At 41.1% G+C, this 21,984-nt stretch overlaps 1 protein-coding gene across 5 annotated transcripts in view; it reads right to left on the reverse strand.

Moving 5' to 3' along the window:
* The window catches only part of ADAM22 (ADAM metallopeptidase domain 22), a 1,877,697-nt gene that overhangs the window by 826,056 nt on the left and 1,029,657 nt on the right, over positions 1-21,984 (reverse strand). For all 5 annotated transcript variants that reach the window (XM_069648369.1, XM_069648368.1, XM_069648372.1 and 2 more), the window contains exon 7: positions 21,428-21,497. In XM_069648369.1, coding sequence (XP_069504470.1) covers positions 21,428-21,497 — 70 coding nt within the window. The remainder of the gene's footprint in view (positions 1-21,427; positions 21,498-21,984) is intronic.

Genomic DNA, 21,984 nt, shown 5'->3' on the forward strand with positions numbered 1-21,984 from the left:
TCACAGCTGTGATCCCTGAAGTCTCCCTTGCTACCCCTGTGGTCTCCCTTGCTACCCCTAAAAATAAAGTAAATGCAAGCTCCTGGGATAAACTCATTAAAGGGTTATTTCAGGCACACTTCAGGGGGTGAGTCACTGATTTAGTCTGTTCTTAAACACCTCAACTCAGCCTTTCATCCTACTGAGGTCGATAAATGAGTACGAACACACGTTGGGTGATATTGTATGTATATTTGTTCTATAAAAAGTGCTTAAGCGTGAGTGCTATATAATAACACATCATTATCATTTGGCCATGGAAGTCTGCTTGCATTCACAGTAATTTGGCAATATCGGCCTATACCCACTGATCTTAACGATACATATGGCGATACATTCTTATATGAAATCTATATCGCATTATAGTGATATCGTAACCATATTGTTCGTACTGTAATTAGGAACAATGCTATGTGATGCCACTTCCTATTTTGTCACGGCGTGAAAGGTTGTGTTCCATCGCTTCCCGTGATATCACTTTGACGTGGGCTGAAATGACATCACTTCCTGTGATGTCATTGGAGGTCAAGGGTCGTATGATGTAATTTCCGCTAACCCTGGCATTTTGATGAAATGACATCCTTGCCACCACCCCCATTTTTCTGCTAAGAGAATCACTGAAACATAGTTCACCCCCACAAACCTGCCATACTGCTGGCATTCACAACTTTCTCCCACTCTCACCAACTTAGAAATTAGATGGAACATATTGTAATCAACCAGGCCTGCTCATTCACTCCTCTCCTGTCCATCTCTGACTTTCTTCTCATTTCCTTACAACTCATCGCTGTTCAACTTCTTGCAACCTCCCAAAACTCTCCAATGCTCAATGTCTTAAACAAAGTTCTATGCTCTAATAATGTATTGATTGCCTTCCACAACCAACCAACTCATGTACAAATATGGCAACTCTCTTTAACTTAAATTGGCATTGTAACTTTCTTGGTAGGAGAAATGTTTTTCATCCAAGAAGAACCACAACACCTTATGTGTTCCCTATGCAGGAGAAATGTGTCTGGGAATCCTTAGTATGAAAGTGGGTACCTGTAAACAAACCAGGAGGCTTATCTTGTGCTGCATCAACTGTAGCAACTGAGTCACTGAAACTTGAGGTTCCTTTGCTACTGCAGCATAGGCAGGTGTATAGCGGTAAAAAGAACATCACCCCAATTCTTAATGGCAATCGAGCATCAGAGAAATGCCTCTGAATATAATTTGATTAATTGGTGATTGCCTAGAAAAGGATTGTATGCTGGAATTCTCTGATTTCTGAGCTTCTTCCCATCTTGTGTTTCACAGCGCAGCCAGCTAAAAATGAGTTCCGATTGTTAAGACTTTCCTTATAAAGAGCTATAACTTAGGAGCATTTGAAGATTTGGATCTGCTTCAAAAATCGACGTGTACCATTGCACATCAGGTAGTTTCACATGTGGATTTGACTTCCAGTTGCCAGAGACATCGGGTAGCTCTTCCACTTCATCCATAAAATATGATTTTATCAATAAAAACTGTTTTATTTAAATCATTTCTCTGAAGATGTTGTCATGAATGTGTATGCATTTGTGGAAGCCATTCATCTGGCGGCAACGCAATTTGTCCTTTTCCTTCAAAATCAAAATAGAGTGCTAGCATTCATTCAAATGTAGGGACTGAATAGGTATTGTTACGAGAAAATGCTTAAACCAAGAATTGAATTGAATACTACACGAAAGAAACAGGACCCTCATTTTACCATCAAGTAGCACCCAGTGATTGTTGTGAGCACCCAAGCAATTCGAGAAGCACCATGGCAAAAGATGGCAGCAATTCTGATATAATTGGAGTTTTTGATGCAGGAAGTCTGAGGGGATGCATCTTGATTGGCCTAGAAATTGAGATGGGCACTACACCCCCATCAATATGACTAACTCTATGGTGTAGGATTGAAGAATAAATACTCTAAGTAACAGCACAGCACCCCCATTTCTGGAATCAATCAGCATAAGAAGAACAATGGAGAGTTCAAAACTGCAGCTGGCCCTCAGGTTAGGAAAGCAAATTAGTGCATGAGTGGGAGCTGGTGATAGGAAGCAGCTCCTGGGAAATACAACATGGAAAGACAGAGGTAGAGGTGCCTGTCAGCAGACCACCTGAGGTGATCCTGGCTGGAGGAGAACCGATCTGAAACAGATTCAGCAAAAGTATACATAACAGCATAGGGCCCTAATGAGCAAATAGCAGCAACATCCCCATTCCCTAAACCAATAGTCAAAGGAGTGCATGGATGCAGAAGTCGATTAAGCGAAGTCCATGTTTGGGCAGAAAAGTGGAGTTACTGAAGCATCCGTGATTGTACATGAGCATAGACTTTTCTGCACTAAGCAGAGTTGGAGGCCTGGTGGTTCACAGGACACCAAAGAGAATTACTCGAACAAAGAAATACAGACATCATCTGGTACGTGGAGAGACTTTGTCATCTGCCACAAGCTGACAAGCTATTGGGTCTTAGTGCACCTACGTGGTTGGGAGCTCCAAGTACACAAATGTACGTTTGGCCTATCCCAGACGTGCAAATTCCACAAGAAAAGAAAATGTGCACATGAAGTAAGAAGTAACAGATCAAGCCTAATAGATTAAGCATACAAAATGCATGAGTCTTTGTAAACTGAATTAATTAGACGTACCCTGAAGATAACAACATTGGGGAAGTCAGAGGATTTATAGTACTGCAGCACTTAGCAGAGTTCTAGTCTGCAATACCACTCGTCCATGAATCTTTCCCAGAAGAGAGGGAGAGGGAAGGACTCTGGAACACAAAGAAACAAGGTACATCCATTTTTGCTTATCCATAGCAAATAAGGAAATAGGCACACAGCACACCCACCTCCTAAACAGAGCAAAGGGCTGAGGAAAGAGGACACTCCTTCCTCTTTGACAAAAGAAGGCTTGGCCGATATCCTTGCTGATTTCCAGACCAAATGCCAAAAGGATTTTCAAAGAAAAAACGGAAATTTGCTGGGCTGATAATTGACCTATATTCGCTTGATGTAAGACTGGATGTAATGGTCCGAAGTGAAAATGGTTCTCAAACATAAATGTGTCTGTAAAAGAAAAACCTCTACAAAACCAATATTAATGCCTTGTGCGGACATAAAAATGACCTTTGTAGCTCACAATCAGGAGCCTTTTTTAAGTGGCATGAATGATAAAATGAATGTGTTTGAAGAGATATCTGTTATATATTATTGAAGTGTATAGATGTTTTGAAAGTTTGTGACAAGGCATAGACAGACGATCAGGGTTTGCAAGTATTATGTATTATGCCAGTATTATGTGTATGTGTTGGCTGGAGGAGACCCCCGGGTTCTGATTTGTTGTTAATGGGGTTGCTTTCTAATGGTACCATAACCAACTCGCTAAAGTAAGCAATTGTCACATCCTTATTGATAAAGCAAAAGGCAAGCATCTATGGTCTCCCTCAATACTGTACCAGTAGCAAATATCATAGAAACTGTGGTTACAAGACCACTACACGTATAGGGGTCAGAAGGATGGCAACGCGTTTGTCTTGGAACAAGAAAATGCAGAGCAACACAGGTTTGAATCATGGTCCCGCACTTAGAGACTGGTCTCTAACCGTGTCATAAAACATGTATTCATTAATTAATTTGGGTAGGGTAACAAAATGACAATCAGGACTTGGAGCCCGCAGAGTGATAGAACACAGAATATCCAACATTAGAGTTGAACCTATCAGCGATCAACCGAGAGACGCATAATAATGTTGAACCGTCCTCAGCCAAAGATACCATTTAGCCAAACATCTTACTCTGACTGCTGAGAGGTTACATGGGTTCTGGATCATGTCCTACGATAAGACCGAACGCAATAAATTATACTATGCCTTTTGTAAACATTCCGCTTCCTTGTCAGGTATGCAACCTCATGGAAGTTTAGAAGGGTGGCATTCCGAATTCCACAGACATGCAGGTCTAGGTCTTATAACAGATGGATGGACCAATGGCAGAGACTCAGTCCTATCCCTAGAATTCTAGGATGCCGGAGAATTTTATTTGAGTAAGGGTTCAAGAGAATCTTTTGAATGTGGCAGTAGGTGTTGAGAAGACAGCAACAGGCCGTGAAACTAATAAGCACACAATACATTCCTGAGTTCAGGAGTAATAACAAAACCGTTAGTATAACTTTAAGAACTGTATGATTTAGTTCCAATGACATACAGAAGCTGTAAAAAGAAGAATCATTCCAATTGATTTTAAAATAATGTACAATATTTACAACAATCATGAAATAAGGCATTGAATTCTGACAGGGAGTAGAAGACAATTTCGGTCAATGGAAATTCTATGAATGAACCAGCCAAGAAACAGAAACACCTTTGCCCATTTACTCAGCTAATGCAAGTAATGGTGTCCCTGGGCCGAACATATTTCAAAGTTCTTTGCTAGGATGTTTTCATCAATTTGAGGTTGAAAATGAACCCATTGAGGAATTAAAGCTGGTTAGACTCATGGGTAAACTAAAAAGCCCTTCAAACTATAAATGGCTATCTCTTTGGTCCTTCAATGGCTAGGGGCCTTGTGGCACGCATACTGAAAAGCTCCTGAGGAACACAGTGAGCTGCTTGTTTCGCTGCAGGATCGAGTCAAAGCAGGATATAGCACTCCAGGCACTTGTGGTTACTTAAGGTCTACTCAGGGTGCAGCGTTCATACAGATGGCTTCAGGTGGAGGAGGACTCATCTCAGGTGGTGAAGATTCACTCAAGGCCACACATGTGTAGGAGGAACACAGCATATCCTCCTCGGGTATGGTAGTGCTCTTAAGTTGACACTTAGCAAATCACAGGTTGTCTGATGCTAAGTCTTGGGGGAAACAGGGATTCAGAATCATCTCCCTGATTGTGGGTGCACTCTGCAATAGGAGACTTTCCCACATCATTCAGGGGAGGAGAAAATTGCCTGCACGAGGAAAGGGAGGTCAATGGTTGTCACTCATCATATCCTCTGGCAGTTCCTCTGTCTCTCAAAGGCTGCTGAGATCATCACCCACAAAGGCTTACTGCAGCTCAGCAATTCTTTGGAGCCGCTCCTCCTTTTACTATTTTACTTTAATTCTATTAAAGGTATGTTCGAGCATGTCAATTGACACACCAGGTTCACAGAGTCTAAAAAACAACCTTTGAGTGATTCAGAATTGTGTTGAGGAAGTCCCCAGGAAAAGTGAAAATATTTCCCTCCACAGCTGTTCGCTCATTATAGAACATTAATGGGTGAAGTATTAGTAGAGTAGGGTTCAAAGTGTTCTCCCCTAATTAATAGTCTCCCATTACGCTTGTTTTGGGAGTGTTTCCAGTGCAGAGTAAACTGGGAGGCAAAAGAAAACTATTAAGTAGAGAAGTGTGTGTTGTCATCCAGCACATGAACTATACAACTAAGCACCTGTGATTGCCTACTGAGCCACAGCTCCCTACTTCCCTTTACAGTTCTGCATTGCCAGGTCCCAGGAAATAAAGGAAGGAACACCTTTTTTCCCACACATTGAAATGCATTATTTTGTTTTATTGTGCATTTAGTTCCATACAAAACTTTAAGCATTTAAAAAAGAAAGAAGAAAATAATACAATAAAATTATCCCAGATTGAAAAACTATTTGCACAATAATCAGTCAATAACAATTTATATCCAAATTAATAATAATAACTTCAAACATTTTTTTATTTATTTTTTTACCTTTATTTGTTTTAGTTATTATACAACTTTACAAATACTTTTTAAATAAACATTACATGCATATTAACATCTTGTACTTTTCAATTGATATTGTAAACATTAAAAACATGAGAGAGAATGCATATTCTTCAAATATATTAAAAACATTACAGAGTTCGTATTATGCTTTTAAAACGATTTTCAGTACACTGACCCATATAACAATTATATTAATAAAAATGATTTAACAGTTTATGTACATCTGGTACTCAAGCGCAGTATTACTAATTAACATCCAATATACCTAATTTTGTTAAATAATTATGTATTGCTATATTCAAGGAGACTTTGCTGGCTTCACACATTTGCTGCCACACGGTTTCTGTATCTTTTAAAATGTAATAATAATAATAATTATAATAATAATTTAGCATTTATATAGCGCTATGAATCCTCAGGTATCTAAGTGATGCTTATTATTACCCACGGTGTGTGGTGCTCATTTATCCACCTCGGAAAGATGAAAGGCTGACTTTGTCCATGCCGGGATTCGAATCTGCATCAGCTGGCCCTGCACAGATGTCAAAGCGAGCGCTCTACTGTACATTTTAAAAAATCTTTCAAAGTACTCACAGTTTTCGCTTTGTAATTTAACACATTCTAACATGACATGTTTCAGTGTCTCTATTTCATTCGTTTTACAGATTCTGCAAAGTTCATTCTTTGCCAGTTTACATTTAAAGTGTGTTTCTCTCACCAGAATTAAGTTAAATCTAAATCTCATAATGTAATACGATATTGAATACTATGGTGTATTTGACTATATTTTGCGATTTCACAAACAATTTTCTGTGTAAAAGAACCCATTGTAAACCCTTTATACATTAAGCATTTTTCTCTGTTTTCTCTCCAATCATATAACCATAGCATTTTCTTGACCCTGTTCGGATTGAAGATACATAGATCACTATCGATATCTGCATTTTCCATATACGTTTCACATTTCTTCTCCCATTTGCCAATCATATTTAGGTCTTCAGTGCCTAGGGACTTACTTAATAAGGTGATCACTGTGTTTTTATAGCAATCCGCTTGCTTGCATTTAACATATAGCATTAAAGATTGCCAAGTGACATAAGTTTCCAGTGACGTAAGACGTAAGACCCAATTCATGCCTTATAATGGCCATTGGAAAACTCTTTAGATTTCGTAGTGTCTTCCAATAAACACCTTCCAAAAATGTCTAGTTCGGTTCTTTACTTATTATTTTACAGGTTGCACCATATCTAATAGACGGGATGACCTTTTCTCTATAATAGATTATTATAGCTCTGGACCAAAAGTTACCAAATTTATTCTGGATTTGTTTTTATTGGAGCTGTTAACAGGCCATCCCTGTTAAATTTGACTCTTACGGATGTACCTGTGTAAAACTGTTGAATTCTATTTAATAATAAAGCTGGACATCCCGCTGTTCTTAACTTATCCCACAGGGCTAGTCTATCCACTGAATCAAAAGCGTGCTTATAGCCCACAAATAACATACATAACAGCGTTTTATGAGCTAGCGCTTGATGCTTTAAGGCTTGTAGAATGTGTAGGTTAGGTAGAGTACCTATGCCTGCTATAAAGCCTGCTTGTTTGGTATCTAATAGGTTTTTAATTCTAAGCCATTTATTCAATTCTGATAGTAATATTCTAGCATAGATCTTCCCCGCTGAATCCATCAAGGCCAATGGACGATAGTTTTGAGGATTACCTTTTTTGAAAACGGGCAGAATAATTGACTCTTTCCAAGAGTCAGGTATCCTGCCAGTTTTCCCTTTTCTGTGGTATATGTGTTGTAGTATTCCAGACCACCTGCCCAAATTCCTTTTGATGGTGGATTTAGCAATGCCACTAGGGCCCGGGGCTCTGGAATTGCTCAATATTTTAATGATATCTTCAATTTTCACCATTATCTATTACAGAATACGATTGATCTTTTATAGGCACAATTGTTTGGTCATATGATTCTAGTTTATTAAAGAACAAATCGGAAAAGTGCTTTGTCCATGTCTGCTCATCAATAGGGTTAATCGAATGAGAAGAGGTTTTCATTCCTTCACACTCGTGCAACAAATCCCACATACAAGCACTAGATTTGGTCACTAAGGCTTGTATCATATATTCATTTTGTTCTTGTTTTTTTGCTGTATATGTTGTTTAACACAATTTGTATATTTGTTTTTAATTCGACATACAGCAATTATATGATCAAAAGGTTGGCAAACTTGGATATTATTTATAGCTTGACTCTTTTTCCTTTTTTCATCAATGATAATTTTATCATGACTATAAGTCATTTTCTCACTTAATTGTCTACTATTTATATTTGTTGATAATCATTTCATACAAATAACATTGCAGTATTTCTCATCTTAGATAATAAAAATAAACGCCTTAATAGTATATTTGATCAGGTGGAATATATCCACCATACAGTCACTACTTCGTATTGATGCTTTTTAACCTTCATCAATACTTCCCTCCATATATTATATGCTGCTGCCACCACAACCATTGATGTTGCACCATACAAATTGGACCACAATTGGTCACCTGAACATTCTTTTAGATTTGTAATAAGATTATCATAGCCACGTGTATTAAGAAGTTCCAAGAACGTACAGCTTGTGAGAACGTGCTGACAAGTTTCAACCACAATATAACATATACGACAGACTCTTTCCGTATATGGGAGTTTAGACCAAGAGCCAATAAACTCCATGGTGGGCAACATATTTAATCGCATACACAAGACAAAAGGTTTGAGTTCAATGGTACAAATCTTAGTCAAATAGGAGGTAGGCAAATGACTACTAAAACATTGTTGAGAAAAATCATAATAACAAGAATTACCATGGAGTGTATCCACATTGTTTGATAGATGCCAGTGTCTTCTTTATTTTAAACTCATAGTTAGGGTCTGATACTAACACATACAGAGCCAGATTTAGCTGTTCTGTCAATGTTTCTGCTGATTTTGTAAGTTCCACCATAAAACTAATTTTTCCCGAATTACCAGTACTCTTTCCCATTAGCTGGAACAGGTAGTTGGACTCATGGTTACTGCTCATGAATTTTGCATATAATAATATTTGGACATACCACAGCGTAGTTATTGATGTAACCCCGTACTCCAGTCGCAGTGCCTCTATTGGTACTGAATTGGGTACATTTATAACTGATTTCAGTACTTTCCCCTCAAGCTGTTCTAACCATGCGATTTGCTCATATTTTAAAGCTACCATCCCGTGAAGTATTGTGGATAATAAGCTCACTCAATATATCTCAAGTAACCCTTCAATGTTGTAACCCCCACAATACACAATATAATGTTGTATGGCAAACCACTTTCTCCAAACTTTAGCAACTACCTTTTCCTGGTATTTGCTGTAATGGGAAAACCCCAAATAGTTATATTCCTTTACACTTACCAGTGGGATATCTTGAATACGCCATACACATGTTCCCCTACCAATATTTTATTTACTCAAACGCAGGATTTTTGTTTTGGTTATATTAATAACCATTGCGTTTGCCTTTGCATATTTTACCAATGAATTTATAGATCAATTGTAGGCCAATTCGCGTGTGATCGAACATTATTATATCATCGGCATAAGATAACCACGGTATCTGTGCGCCATTAATCCTAGGTAGAAAACGTTTAGTTTGTTGGAACGTTAAACTCATATCCGCTGTAAACGGGTTAAACAGAATTGGCCTTAACACACATCCTTGCTTTAGGCCACTGTTAGTTTCATGAATTTTTGTATAGTGGCCTGCAAGGTTCAACCGAATAGCGATCAGTGTGTTGGTGTATAACAACGGTATATAATACAGCAAATTCTTTTCTAAACCCCATGTTATACGTTTTTCACAAAGAAGTGCACAAGGTATAATGCATTATTTAACTGCTCACACCCACTGGCTTCAACAGGTTGGCTTGTCACTTCAAAACCAGGCGGCACAGAGGCAGCCTTGGCAAAAACGTTACATATACAGATCTGAAATATAACTGCACTTTAGGGAGCATAATTAATCAAATCTCCATGGACAAACGTTCATTGATAATGCCATAGGCACGTGGTCTTTGCTGCCATGGAATCATTTTAAGTACAGTTATAATATAGGGATCCAGGGTATTACACAATGAAATATTATTCACATAAAAATGCTTTGGAATGATTTAAATGCACATCCAGTAGGAAATTGAGATAGCAGCGCAGGCTGTGCCCACTAACCCGCCAACTTGCTGTGAGGTCTACAATATCTTTATTGCACATGAGGTTCTGCATTCACCTAAAATGTTACGCATTATGCAAAGTGCATTATATTATTATGCATTGATCAGTGTAGGTTGCAACAGCGTGACATAAAGTTTGTATGTAGCCTCGGAACAGAGAGTGCACAGTATATAGACCAGGGGTCTCCAGCCTCTACTTCATCAAGAGATGCTTGTAGCTAATGGTCACTAGACAGGAGCTACTGGTAAGAGCTACTGGGGTAGTGGTATTCATTAGCATGAGAATTAGTACGGAGATTTTTTGGGGCGCTTTATTTACTCATTTTATAGAAATGCATTTACCATTATATTATTAACCTCAATACATCTTTATGTTATGATTCTTTAATAGTAACTGTTGCATAAAAACTATAAAGCAGATCAGAATGTAGGCAACCAATCGGGACAATCAATGAGAAGGCTGACACTGCATACTATCCACTAGTGCTCAGTAATCTGGTGTGCAGCTTGAAACAGCAACTCAGATTAAATCACCCAAATGCTTTTGAAAGTTTTGATTTCTGGAAGTTGATGTCTGAAAAAGGCAGATTCACGGACGTAGGTATTTACATCGGCTGCATGGGTTCTCCTTTGCAACTAACTGCACATCTGACGTGGTTTCAGGAAAGTTTTTAATATGTCATGAAACAGATTTAGCCACGAGAGTCCATGCTCGCTCCCTTCACAATTGCATCATCTACAAAAGAACATTTGCTTGTTGTGAAATAATTATGCCTGGTTTAGCTTCCTCTGAGAAAACAGTTTTCATAATTTGTGTGCATTGTTGCAAAATGCCTCTTAACGTTTCTACCCTTTTTTCGTCTGTAACCTGGGAACTGTAGATTAAGACGCACACTTTCTATTCACGCTTGAAGAAAACAAAAAACAGCCTCCTAATCTGGATGGAAATGGAACATATTTTCCGTTTTATTGGATAGGCCTATTTCTGCATTCATGATGATTTCAACAAGGGTAGTTTATACATTTAATTTGGGACTGCACATGCAAAAACAATCTGAGGAGGATTTCAATCAATGGGCCTCATTACGAGTCCGGCAGTAGCCGTGCCGGTAAAACCGGCAGGCCGCCGGACTCGTAATGATTTACTGCTGCCTGACTTGCCGGAAAGACTGGGGCATTACAGCCCCTGCGGTCCAGTAAGTCAGGCGGCGGCAATCGTAAATTCCCATTTGAGTCCCGTAGGACTCAATGGGAATGGGGCGGACGGACGCACCGGCACTGTACGCAACAGTAACGGTGCTTCCTTCAAAGTCTGTGGGCGGGTGCCGTCCCGCCCGCCAGGTCTGACCTGGTGGGCAGGACGGCACCCGCTCGCAGAACTCGGAGTGTGCCGGTCCGGTAACAACGTTGCTGGTAGGCTTAACGGCACCATTGTTACCTGACCGGCACACTCGTAATGAGGCCCAATGTGTTGTTAAGATTTTCAAAACATTCAGCCTAAAGAAAGTTACTCACTCTAAAAAAATGAAATCAACCACCACTTTAGCACATCCCCAATTCACGGATATTGCTCATTTGCCAGATCACAGATTTCAGCCAAGGAAAAGTAAGCCAAAGACTAATTTGTTTGCTAGCCTGCAAAATACCTATAACTACGCAACCAGACAATATATTAATAGTTATATTAATATGTTGAGCAAACATAGTATGCTTGTAGCAAAGGGTGACTCGTTCACAATGGATGGCGATCAGCCACCCTACTACCCTTTATGAAGGAGGCAGTACTCCAGAGAAAACGGTAGCACTGCCTCTCCCTGCAAGAATCATGGATTCTGTTGCATGGCCTAGACAAATTGAGGGCACCAGCATCACAAACGTGATATAAGTGACAGTGAAGACTTATTGTGGGCACTGCCATCATCAATATATCGTTTATGGAGGCAGTGCTGGCACATTGTGTGCAAAGGCATCATAAACATGTGTTGTTAAAGGCTCCCGTTTACTGTTGGTGACCAGGCATCTATTGGATTTTTCCATGTGTTGCCGTATGGAATTACGTGTAATTGTATGGTGTTTTGGTCAGTTATTTGCCAACATGCTGATAAATTGCACCATTTCAACCCAGTAATGAAAGGTTGAACATATGCATACAGATTCCACATATCTATGTGTTTGTGTATATACCCAAAGGGGATTAAACCTATACATTTTTCTCCCATTCCATGGCTCTCTCTTCTTGTATCCCTCACCTTGTTATGAACAGTGCTCTGTTACTTAGGAGCTAGTTTTAAGCTATGTAAATCCTATGCATATCAACATATATATGTATATACACCCACACCACTGCTTAATTTTCTCACTTAATTACTTCACTAATACTCTTGTTTCATAAAACATAGGCTGAAACAGAAATCATATTCTTTAAGTCCCGACATTGTCAGCACATGTCATTTTGCATTCCTGTTTAGCTTTATAAATGTAGGTGCACAAGCTCCAGAATGCATTTGCAGCCAGTACTTTTCCACGTTGACTTAAATGTAAAATTGCCATTAGTGCTTGAATTCCTGTATTGGAACATGCATAGAGGTGGACTTCCCCATATCATAGCAAATTCCATGTTCACCTTTAATGCACTTGAGGAACCAGTGCCTTAAAGCAGAGAGCTTGGCGTCTTCAAACACAAAATAAATAAAAAATCACAGTTTTATTATAAACAGCAACACGTACAACTAAATTGACCTTGTTTCTTTAAAACAGGGAGTCACACTGATCGTTTCTTGTTTTTACACACCTGCAGACACACACAAGCCCACGCACGCTGAGCAAAAAACGATTCCAGTTGTAGCTTTACTTTTACCAGCACAAAAAGTAATACAAATGTAAACAAATCTTGAGAACACACAGGGAGAATAAAACGATGCCCCACTCCCCTTTCTAATCATCCAGCATTTGTAAGTCTTGGTGACAATGGCCACACCCCCATTTCCCATTCACTCATTGTATTGCCCACCATTCGGTCAAGCTACATCCCCCCACCTTCCCACCGTGAACAGTTTTTGATTATTATTTATCCTGCAGGAGAAGAGGCCCAACGACCTTAGACACCAAAATAAACACAGAGTGCTTGTTTTTGTCTATACTGACAGTGAACTACTGGGAAAACGCCCCAGGTCCGCGCTAGGGAGGATAGCTCAAGGGGCAACGTGTTCACCTTGGAAGCAAGACGGCATGGAGCAACACAGGTTCGATCCCCGGGTCCGCGCTTAGGAACCTCTGGGTATTAACCGCGATAGCCACAAGCCACAGGCGAGCTACCAGTAGCTTGCCATTTAAGGGTTGAAAACCCTGGATATAGACACTACCCTCAAGCTGACAGAGATTACATGTAACATGACATTAAATGTATTGCCCTGAACACTTCAGTGTTCAGAATACACCAACTACTAACACAAGGGAGCCACGCTAAGAGACAATATAAAACACTGTCTTTATGTCCCCCAGGAAAGAACAATCGGCCTTGATATACACAAAATGTCACATACAACCACACTGCCTGTTATGTGCTGTTATCCTCACAGCGTGATACTTAGAAGAGAGGAATGCACAGACATGACTATGAGGTTGTGCCATTGGACAGTTTCCACTTGATTACAGGGTCCGGTCTCTTTATTTATCAAACTGTGACGTCACCCATCAACTACTTGTGTGTGCATGCATGCTTGCATGTCTGAATTGATGTTCGCTCCGATGGCAGCCGGGCAAAGCCAAATGTCAGATGCCATTACATAACATCCCACCAAAAGTTCAAACAAATACAGAATAGTCTTTGATGTGCTCAGGCTTCAAGTGGTGGTATTCCCCTCTAGTGGATGAGGTCATAGTCCTTCGGCCTTGCAGGGTATCATCGATCTCATTCTCTTTGGAGATGATAGCAGGATTCGCACTCAATGCTGGTGTCTTGAGGGGAGCAGGATGTTATTAATCATATGTTCCTTTTGGCAGTCTCGATGGTGCTCTCATCGGAGAAGGCTGGATTGAAATCTTGGTACTCATCTAATTATGTATCTTTTATCCTGCCAGGACTTTCTTGGTTGTCTTTCGAGTATTTAAGTTGCTTTTCATGTTTTTTTTCCAAAGTGTGTCAATGAGGAGCTGTGAGCATTCCTTCAAGCCGTTTCACTGTCAGCATGTTGCTTTAAAGAGGTAGTCTGACTTTCCTCAGTGGTCACAGTTCTACGCCAGTCAGTATACATGTGACTGTTAACGTGTTGACGGTGTGCGCATATACTTTCTAGATTTATGTTTGGAGTCTATAAAGAATGGGTTAGAATGGTCATATTGACAATCTGGTTGATGAATACTGCTGTTGGGCGACACCTAGTTGAAGAGTGTGGAGTGATATGATAATTGCACATGAACCAATAAACTGCATACTCTATATCTAGCTGACTTTCTGTGGCGATGGGAATCACTGTGCTCAGGGTGCGCATGAAGCGCTCAGCATCTCCGTTGGCTTGAGGCCAGCATGGGGTAATTTTGCAGTGATGTATTTCAGGGTGAATTAGGTATTCCTTAAACTCACTCCATTGAACAGGGTGTCCAATGTCTGTCTTGAGTTTGTTGGGAATGCTGTGGTGGTTAGTATCTTCTCAAGTGTTTTCGTATACCAGCTCCTGCAGCGGTTTAGTGAGCTTTTCCATATCAGTGTAGCGTGAGCAGTCGTCGACGAGGATGAATAGGAATGTGCCATTTGAAAACTGAAGCTGAAGATGGTGCAAATCTTGCTCCGGGATTGGTCACCTCAGTCTTGGGATTGGACAGGTGGGGGTGGATCACCTCCCCCACACTCGTGTTACATGATGCAAGCGAATATGATTGCTTCCACTTGAGTGTTGATTTTCAGGAACCAAAATCAGTTGAGCTTTTCTTTACCCAATACTTTGGTGGCTTCCGTGGGCTAGCTGTATAACGCTGTCAGCGAGGCTGTCTGGAACTACTATTTGCATGCCTCACAGCAGGAGTATTCTGATGGATCTTAAAAGTTCCCTGTTCATGATTGCAGAGAGTTGTGACCTAAACAATGAGGTCTGACAAGCATATTCCTGTAGACTATTTCTCCAATGTATGTTGCTTGACATGCGACTTGGAGTAATTTGTCTTTCAAAGCTTCATCTGCCAACTCACAGAGCTGTCTCTATAATCATGTGCACTTGGTCCACAGTGGGTTCTGCTTTTATGGTTTCTTGTGCATTGGTTTTGCATGGATGGTTTGATAAGAACTGCACCGGATTGTTGGTGTTGTGCCTGAATTAAAGAGTGAAGTCATAACATTGTAGGTGGAGCAGGCTTTTTTCATTCCAGACATGTGATCTTAGTGCTGATCCTCGGAGGACAGGTATTAGTAGCTTGTGGTCTGTAACCACTCTGAATGAGTGTCCATAAATGCAGAAGTGAACATTTCTGGATACCCTCGAAGACGACGATTGCCTCTTTTTCAACCTGGGAGTATCACTGCTCCATTGTTGTGAGGGCATGGCTCGCAGATGCCACATCTTGAGGGCTTCCATTTGTGCCAAATTGCATTAGGAAATTAACCCAACCCACATGGGATCCACCAGCAAGTTTGTGTCTTTTTTTGTGTCGAAGTAGGCCATAGTAGTTTTGTGCGATAAAGCATCTTTGGTGTGTTGGAATGCTTCTTAGTGGCATTTCACCCATTCTCATTGTGTGTTGACTTTGCGTAAGTCTCTAAGAGGTTCCATGATGGTGGCTACTTTTGGGATGACAACCACAGTAGTGTGCTATTCCATGAAAACTGTGTAACTCAGAGACTGTTTTGGGGTCATGGAGTAGTCTTTATGTTATTTCCTTTCTAAGAATCTGGGTACATGCCTTAGCGGTCGAAGATGTAAGCAAAGAATTATATGGTGCAGTGTGAGCCCACTTTCACAAAGACCTTGAAAGACTGGCTGCAAACATTGGAGATTGTCTTCTTCAAAGACTGACAGGCAAGGATATAATTGTTAATGAGCATCTGGAAGTGGCTGCCTTAAATGTGAGGCTTCTGCAGATGATGATGCTAGAAGTACTCTCTTAGGACTTATGTGATTTATGACCCTGATATGTTGTGAGCTGTGTGGAGGATAGCTTCGAGATGGGGCAGGGTGGCTTCTTAGATTCAAGTTCTAAGGGCATTGCCACCATCAGTGTGGGAGAGAATTAAGGCTTAGGTGGAGGTTCTAAAGCGGTCATCAGGAGGAAAGGCTTAATATGGTGACGGTGTGGAAGTTGATTCTATAGTGTCTTTGTTTATGTCTTGACAATATTCTTGAATAGGAGGTTGCTGATGAAGAAGCCAAGAGATGTTGCTTGAGGCAAACAGTTGAGTGAGAAAATGTCTACTTGCATTTCTGCCATTCAAGTCTGGACTTGTGCTTCCATAGCGAGGTAACTGAGAAGGATGAATTCAGTTTTGGGTGGGTTTACTTAGAGGTTGGTGTTTAACATACATTTTTGTTTGAGGGAAATACAATGTTTTGTTCAGTTGTAGAAGGTAAATAAAAGTTTAGTGTAACTGTGACCTCGTACAGGAGGATGGAGGGTGGTGGGGAGGTAGCATGGAGCCAAACATATGTTAAGGGGTTGGCTGGTGAGGAGGATTGATGGCCAGGTGGGTGGGATTGTCGAAGAAAGGCAGTCACTGGATTGTTTTTCATTTTGTCCTCTTCAGGCAAAACAGATTTCACTTTAGATGTAACTGCTTTTGCTATGATGGCTTCCTCCCGCACATTCTATGAGCAATGTCTGGTTGGTAGAATATAGATTTTTCTTTGGTTATCAATTCCACAAGACCGGGGCTGCCACCGACAAAGCACATCCTCTGATAGTAGCTCTCAAAAAGCAAGGAACCCGCAAAAAGAAAAGGTTGGCAGAATGCAGATTCCGGGAGGGGGCGTGTTTAATAAGCTTCTCACAGAGGTACAATGCACCCTGGCCATAGTAAGCCTGATGGATCAGACACAAGGTCTTAAATATAATTCTGGTCGCAACAGGCAGCCAGTGTACCTTTCGAAGTACTGGGGAGACATGAGCAAATTTGGCCAGGCCAGCAGCCAGGCGGGCAGCCAAATGTTGTAAAACCTGCAGTCGTTGAATAAGAAATTTGGGCTGAGTGAGTAGTGTGTCATTACAGTAGTCAAGAGTCTCTGATATGGACATGGAGACTACCAATCACCACTATTCAGAAGCAATATATAGCTGTATTTTTCTAAGCATCCTAAATTTAGCATGGCCCGTACTACGTCTCGCTTTAATATGAGGAGAAGTTCAGAGGGATGACACAATTTTAACTCCAAGGTTTTTAACCTCCTGAACAGGGGTAGCTAGTGGCCAAATGAGGACTGCCAGATGTTGTTACTCCAAAGGGAGTAAGTGGCTGCTGGAGAACAGCCAACAACCATAACTTCAGTTTTCTCGGCATTACATTTCAAACAGTTGGCATTCATCCAGCTGCCAATGTCAACCAAGCAGTTTTTAAGCTGAGAAGCAGCCGCATCCAGTTCACGGTCAATTCTAAGAATAAGTTGGGTGTCATCAGCGTATGCACAGAACCGACACCCATGTGAGTGGATCAATTTAGCCAAAGGGCGAACGTAAATATTAAACGACGGGAGTGGAAAAAGCTGACCTGTCAGAGAAGAGGGTGCAGAGAGAAAGGGGGTAGAGATAATATATGTGTCCGATCGGTCAGGAAGGACTGAAACCACTCAAGAACGGAACCATCTATCTCAATCTCCTCCAAGCAACGACACAAAATAGAGTGGTCAATTGTGTCGAACGCCACACAGAGATCCAATAAAATCAAACAGCCCCACTCCACTGTGGTCAACAATCATGGTCAAATCATCAATCACAGAGGTGAGAACCGATTCAGTGCCCATAGCTGAGTGAAAGCCTGACTGAAAAGCATCAAGAATGGCTGCCTCCTCAAGAAATTTTCTGAGTTGGGGTGTGACAATCTCCTCTAATGCTTTCATCAGGAAAACTAACAAAGATGTGGGACACAAATTACAGAGGATGGTAGTGTCCAAAGCAGTCTTCTTCAAAAATGGGGAAACAATCACCCATTTCAGGCCTGCGGGAACACAGCCCAAGCTTAATGAATAATTAAGGGCAGAGGTGAGAGAGGGTGCAAGCTCGGCAGCTGAGTCTTAATGATTTTGAGAGGGATATGGTCACGGGGAGAAGAGGACTTCAGCTGGTAGATGATTCTACTGACCTGATGCTGCGATGCAGGAGCAAAAGTCAGAAAAGACATCTTGCTGTCAGAAATGACCACTGTAGGAAAGGACTGACTAGAGCCTGCCATAGAAAAGGCAAGAATGTCCACTTGAATCTTGACTATCTTATCAGAGAAATAAAAGAAACCAAGTCGCACATCTCCTGCGAAGAAAGAATTGTGGAGTCAGCAATTGTAGGGGAGGAGAAAGCCCAAACAATAAAAAAAAGTTCTTGAGATTGATTCCTAGCTGTAGTAATACAGGCAGAGAACTAGGTGCTTTTTGCTTCAGTGATAGCATTATGATACTCACAGCAAACAGGACAGCCTTGGCGCCAACGCCTCTCTGCTTGTCGAAATTGCAGTCTAAGTGCCTGCAAATGGGTGGGGGGGGAATACCAGAGGGCTGATGTTTTGGTAGATTACATTTTCTTCTTCAATGTGGCTAATTCATCCGCCTCGAAACAAAAGGCAGAGGATAGTGCTGATAAGAGATCGTTGGGGAGGCTAGTCATGCTAGTTTCATAACGTTAAATACTTTAGGATACTGTACTTGGGACCAGACACGGGAGAAACACCAGGTGGACTAACGAGTAGGCAGAGCTGACGGAAGCAACAAAGAAAAAGGAATAACAAAAAAATCTGCCCAATCAACCGGAAAACTCAGGATGAAAAGATTTAAAATTATTTTCAGAAAAAATGAGGTCATGGGTATGGCCATGACAATGTGTAGGGCCACAGACTAACTGCTGTACGGTAAGGTCACCCAGGGCAGTAATCAAATTGGCTGCATGTAAATCTGAGGGGTCGTCAAATATCTTAAAATGGCTAAGTGAGAATGCTTAAGTTGCAGCATAGCTACAAAGTCTGCAAACCCAATGGGCAATAAAGTGTCAAAAGTTGGCCGACGGTAAACTGTTAAAAATAGGCAGTAAGAGCTGTGCAAAGTGATACCTGCGCCAACACAGATTCAAAGTTGCCGCTTGAAGTATCAGGCATAAGCGTACATTTCACCTCTTTTTAAAAAACAAACACCAGGGTGGGTAGAGTCTCGGTCAACATGAATAATAGAATAATCCCCTGGAATAGTGTGAAAAAGCTCTGGGGCACAAGACCAATCTACCCCTTTCCCTCTGCATTGGCTCTAGGATATGCTGATAATGAGGCCAAAGTGGTCCCATATTACTTGTGTTTATTTTCTAGTAATAAACATAGAAACACTTGGGGAATAGAAGGGCTGCAAACATTAATACCAAAAGGATACATAGTGCCTCATTACAAGTCCGGTGGTAACCCTGCCAGTGGTACCGGCTGGTTGACACCGGACTTGCAATATTTACCAGCGCCTGGATTGCTGGTAACACCGGGGTATTACAACCCTTGCGTTCCAAGAAGTCAGGCGCCGGTAATTTGTTTATCTCCATTCCCATTTGAGCCCCGTAGGACTCAATGGAAATGGGGACCATGGAAGCACCAGCACCGTTAATAACAGTGCCGGTGCTTCCTTGATACTCTGCGGCATGGTGCGTTCCAGGCTCCAGGTCTGTTGTACTGTACCGGTCCGGTAACAACAGTGCTGGTAGCATTACTGGCACCGTTGTTACCGGACCGGCACAGTCGTAATCCGGCCCATAGTTTCAAGAACTGCGCGATTCCTTTTTCTTATTAACATTCTGGCAGTGCTTTTAAGAAGAACAACATGGATGAATATTCTCAAGAATATGTACTTCTCTGCTTGTGCTGTCTCTGAAGGCCCCTCCACACCAACGCAGAAGGTAACAAGACGTTCTCCATTGTTTCAGTGATTACAAGCTCAGTGTGAGTCCAAGTGCAGTGATTATCTTAAAAGGGCCTATCAGCTAAAATTAAGAGGTACTCTTGACATGCAAATTGACCAGTTTCAGAACTGTGAAAATGGCTGTAGTGGGGCTGGTTGTTACAATAAAACATACAAATAGTACAACTGACTTCCCATGAGTTTCCATTCACTTCGGCCATTTTGTTTTTGACAGTGGATTACATTTGTGAACCGAACCTTCAGGTAGAACTGGGTATCCTCTGCATATTGGTGGATCCTATGTTGAGCATGAAGTGGAGATTCCCTACGTTTTCCGTGTAGAGTTTGAATGTGATGGGTGAAAGGATTTTGAGGTGAAAACAGAATTTGATGTATCATGCAATGTAGCAGATAGGGATTCGCCATAAAACAAATGACTAGGGCGATTCGGAAACATTTTGGACTGATGCAGGCTACAGTGAGAGTAAAAAAATAAAACAAATATAATTATTGCACGTTTTATATCTTCCGGCATTAGCAGACTGCTTTCACGTTATGAACTTTAGGGCTGCTTCCTACCACTTCTGTCAGTCTTCAAGGACAAGCTTCAAAGTCAATTATGTTAGACCCCTTACCCAGCAGGCTGTTGTATCTACCCACTAATGATGTATTCGCCCTTTGGGGCCTAGCTACGGATGGAACACAATGCACTAACAAAATGTACTACTTTCACTTTGACGAGTCCCCCAAAAGCAGTGCTTTATAGCATTGCAAGCCTAGTTCCAAGGTTGCATTACTTCTGTGCTGAAGCAAATGCACTGGATTCTCCTGCCAGCTCACATTCAATTTAAGATCACTAGTCACTTAGCCACAGAACAATGTGTGCTGGTACTGCGAGATGCTTTAACACACGTGTGATCTCTAATTGGTGCACAACTGGGCTGTGCTAATGCCCGGAACCCTATCTTTTCCTGTTCCCTGCGCAACACCTTCCCCTCCCTCCATTAATTCCTTGGTACCCAGAAAACAGGCTGCATACAAACAAGCAAAGCTAAACAGGAAATCATGGACAAGCTGATACATTGAAGGCGGCAGACAAGTATTAATCAAGTTGCTTTATTGTGTGGGGCATCAAACAAAGGATTAACAGTACACTCTTTTCAAAAAGGAACATATGTTAAATTTGGTGAATAGTCTTTGAATTGTCTCTTATTACCCTGACCCTTGCAAATGTAGGCTAATCTATTTCCCCCTGTACACCACAATATGTCCAGTAGACCCTAGATTGCACAACTGAGATCAGGCATTTGAAACAGACAACAAACATTAACATACCAGAGGGTAGCTCATCTCGGGGAGATTCAAGTAACTTTGACTTGTAAAGAGAGTGGAACTGTAGGTCTTCCTAAAAACAAAGAGAAAAAAACAGCAATTGTGTTAGAAAATAGTCAAGTGAATGCGAATCAGGTACTGATAGAAGGTGAAACAACATACATGCACAATTGTTTTGGGTAATAGAATTTCATTCATATCTCAACTCTCACTTGGCAAACTGTCACTCAGGTAAAGATCATAGCTACGACAGTGAGATAGATATGCCATTAGGATTCAAACTGTGATCCTCTGCAATCTGCATGATATCCGAGTGCTGTGGCATCTGAAAAGGAATTGGGCTGGGTTTTGTTAGTGAGACAGAGGGAAAATGCAAGATATATTTCCTGTTTTGTTGGTGCACAGCGGTCCCTTAATTTGGACCCTGCATTCGAGTGCTTCTAGGTAGTTATCGAGAGGGCACTTAAGGCATCTGTATCTAGAGGGTGGTCCCATGTGGCCATAGTGTGATGGTGTACTGGTTAGGACTGTTATACACATTGGTGTGAGAGATGCAGAGT

This window comes from Ambystoma mexicanum, chromosome 2q (genome assembly GCF_040938575.1).
Source record: "Ambystoma mexicanum isolate Mex_15411 chromosome 2q, UKY_AmexF1_1, whole genome shotgun sequence".
NCBI classification, from domain to species: domain Eukaryota; kingdom Metazoa; phylum Chordata; class Amphibia; order Caudata; family Ambystomatidae; genus Ambystoma; species Ambystoma mexicanum.